This window comes from Vulpes lagopus, chromosome 15 (genome assembly GCF_018345385.1).
Source record: "Vulpes lagopus strain Blue_001 chromosome 15, ASM1834538v1, whole genome shotgun sequence".
NCBI classification, from domain to species: domain Eukaryota; kingdom Metazoa; phylum Chordata; class Mammalia; order Carnivora; family Canidae; genus Vulpes; species Vulpes lagopus.
Window position 1 is genome coordinate 19,457,584 of NC_054838.1, and position 1,753 is coordinate 19,459,336.

The window sequence follows — 1,753 nt, forward strand, 5'->3', positions numbered from 1 at the left end:
ATAAAAGGCAAATATAGTCCATGATACTATAATAGTGTTGTATGGTAACAGACAGTAGCTACATTTGTAGTGACCATAGCATAAAGTATAGCTCTGTCAAACCACAATGTTGCACACCTGAAACAAACATAATATTCCAAGTCAACTATACTTAAAAAATAAAATGGTAAAACAGACACACAAATTCATTTGCCAAGTCAAATTACATTCTTCATTTTACTATTAAAAGGTACTCTCTGCAATATGGTGTTTTCACCAGGATTTTACTAGAAATCTTATGACTTTAAGAGAAATTTTGAAGGCCAGCCATAAACTCCCTAGATTATGGAGTGTGTCAGGCCATGTATTTTGCCAGGACTCTCTTCAAGGCCCCCATGACCTCCTTATTTCGCAAGCTATAGATAAGGGGGTTCAGCGCTGGAGTGACAACCGTGTAGAAAAGAGAGATGATGTTGTCCTGCCTGGGGCTGTGGAGGGAACTGGGCAGGACATACATGAACGTGGCAGCTCCATAGAACATCCCAACCACTGTCAGGTGGGAGGAGCAGGTGACTAGGGCTTTCTGCTTCCCTTCATTTGAGGGCATGTGAAGCACAGTACACAGGATTAGTGTATATGAAGAAATGATAGTAAAAAGAGGGGGCATCAGGAAGGTCACACCCATCACATACACCAAGAGTTCATATCGGGAGGTATCGGCACAGGCCAACTTCAGCAAAGGAGGGATCTCACAGAGCAGGTGCCTGATCTTCCGAACTTTACAGAAAGGGTAGTGCATGGTATATGTGGTATAAACAAAGGCACTTAGGGATGCCAGGATCCAGGCCGTGGCCACCATGAGCCAGCAGACCCTTGGCCTCATGAAGACCATGTAGTTCAGAGGATGACATATGGCCACATATCTGTCATAGGCCATGAAGGCCAGCAGCAAGTCCTCTGCACCACCCAATGTCAATGCCAGAAACATCTGAAGGGCACAGCCTCCAAAGGAGATCGTGTATTCACTCTGCAGAAAATCCACAAGGGCCTTAGGAGTGACAACAGATGTGAAGAGGAGGTCCATGAGTGAGAGCTGGCCGAGCAGGAAGTACATGGGCACGTGGAGCCGGGAATCCACTGTGATGACCAAGAGCAGCAGGCCATTGCTGGTCAGAGCCAACATGTATAGGACAGTGATTGTGGCACAGAGCAGTTCAGGAGACCCACTGTCATTCAGAATCCCCATCAATATAAAGCCACTGCCCAAGGTGGAGTTCCAGTACTCCATTCTGTGATGTTTCCTTAGTTGCCTAGAAACAAACACATTCTCAGTGAATGTTGGCTAAGGTGGCCCCTCGTTTGTAACATCACAGGCTCCTGATGATGGCCAATGTGAATCCAGTGAGGCGATGTCTTTCCTACTGGACATGGACTTGACCTCTTGATCTCTCAGGTCCTGACACTTTTAATTATATCTTGAGGAAAGAACCATCCGAATCGAGAGCAATCATCACAGCAATAGCTAAATATTAAGAGGTCACTACATGAAAATATCATGCAGGACATCAAGCCTCAATATGCATCTTTCCAGAATGATTAAATCATCTCTCTCTCAATAGAAAGCAATAGCTTTCTATAGGACCCAAGCCCTTGGTTATTTTTGTACCTATGTTTTAAGTATAATGTTTGTCTCAGAATTTAAATCCCCAGTTAGTGTCCTAACAGACCTGTTCTGAATATAAAATCCTAAAGCAGGTACAGAAGTGTGACTTCA

The 1,753-nt window shown here is 44.3% G+C and overlaps 1 protein-coding gene across 1 annotated transcript; it reads right to left on the minus strand.

Annotated features, from left to right (window-relative positions):
* Positions 1-334: 334 nt before the first annotated feature.
* Positions 335-1,267, minus strand: LOC121476510 (olfactory receptor 2AG1-like). The gene has a single exon (XM_041730575.1). The coding sequence runs from the start codon at positions 1,265-1,267 to the stop codon at positions 335-337; it is 933 nt and encodes a 310-aa protein (XP_041586509.1).
* Between the last annotated feature and the right edge of the window lie 486 nt (positions 1,268-1,753).

Bases quoted from the DNA above. Each gene is read 5' to 3' on its own strand.
- LOC121476510 (XM_041730575.1), bottom strand. From the start codon at position 1,267: ATGGAGTACTGGAACTCCACCTTGGGCAGTGGCTTTATATTGATGGGG.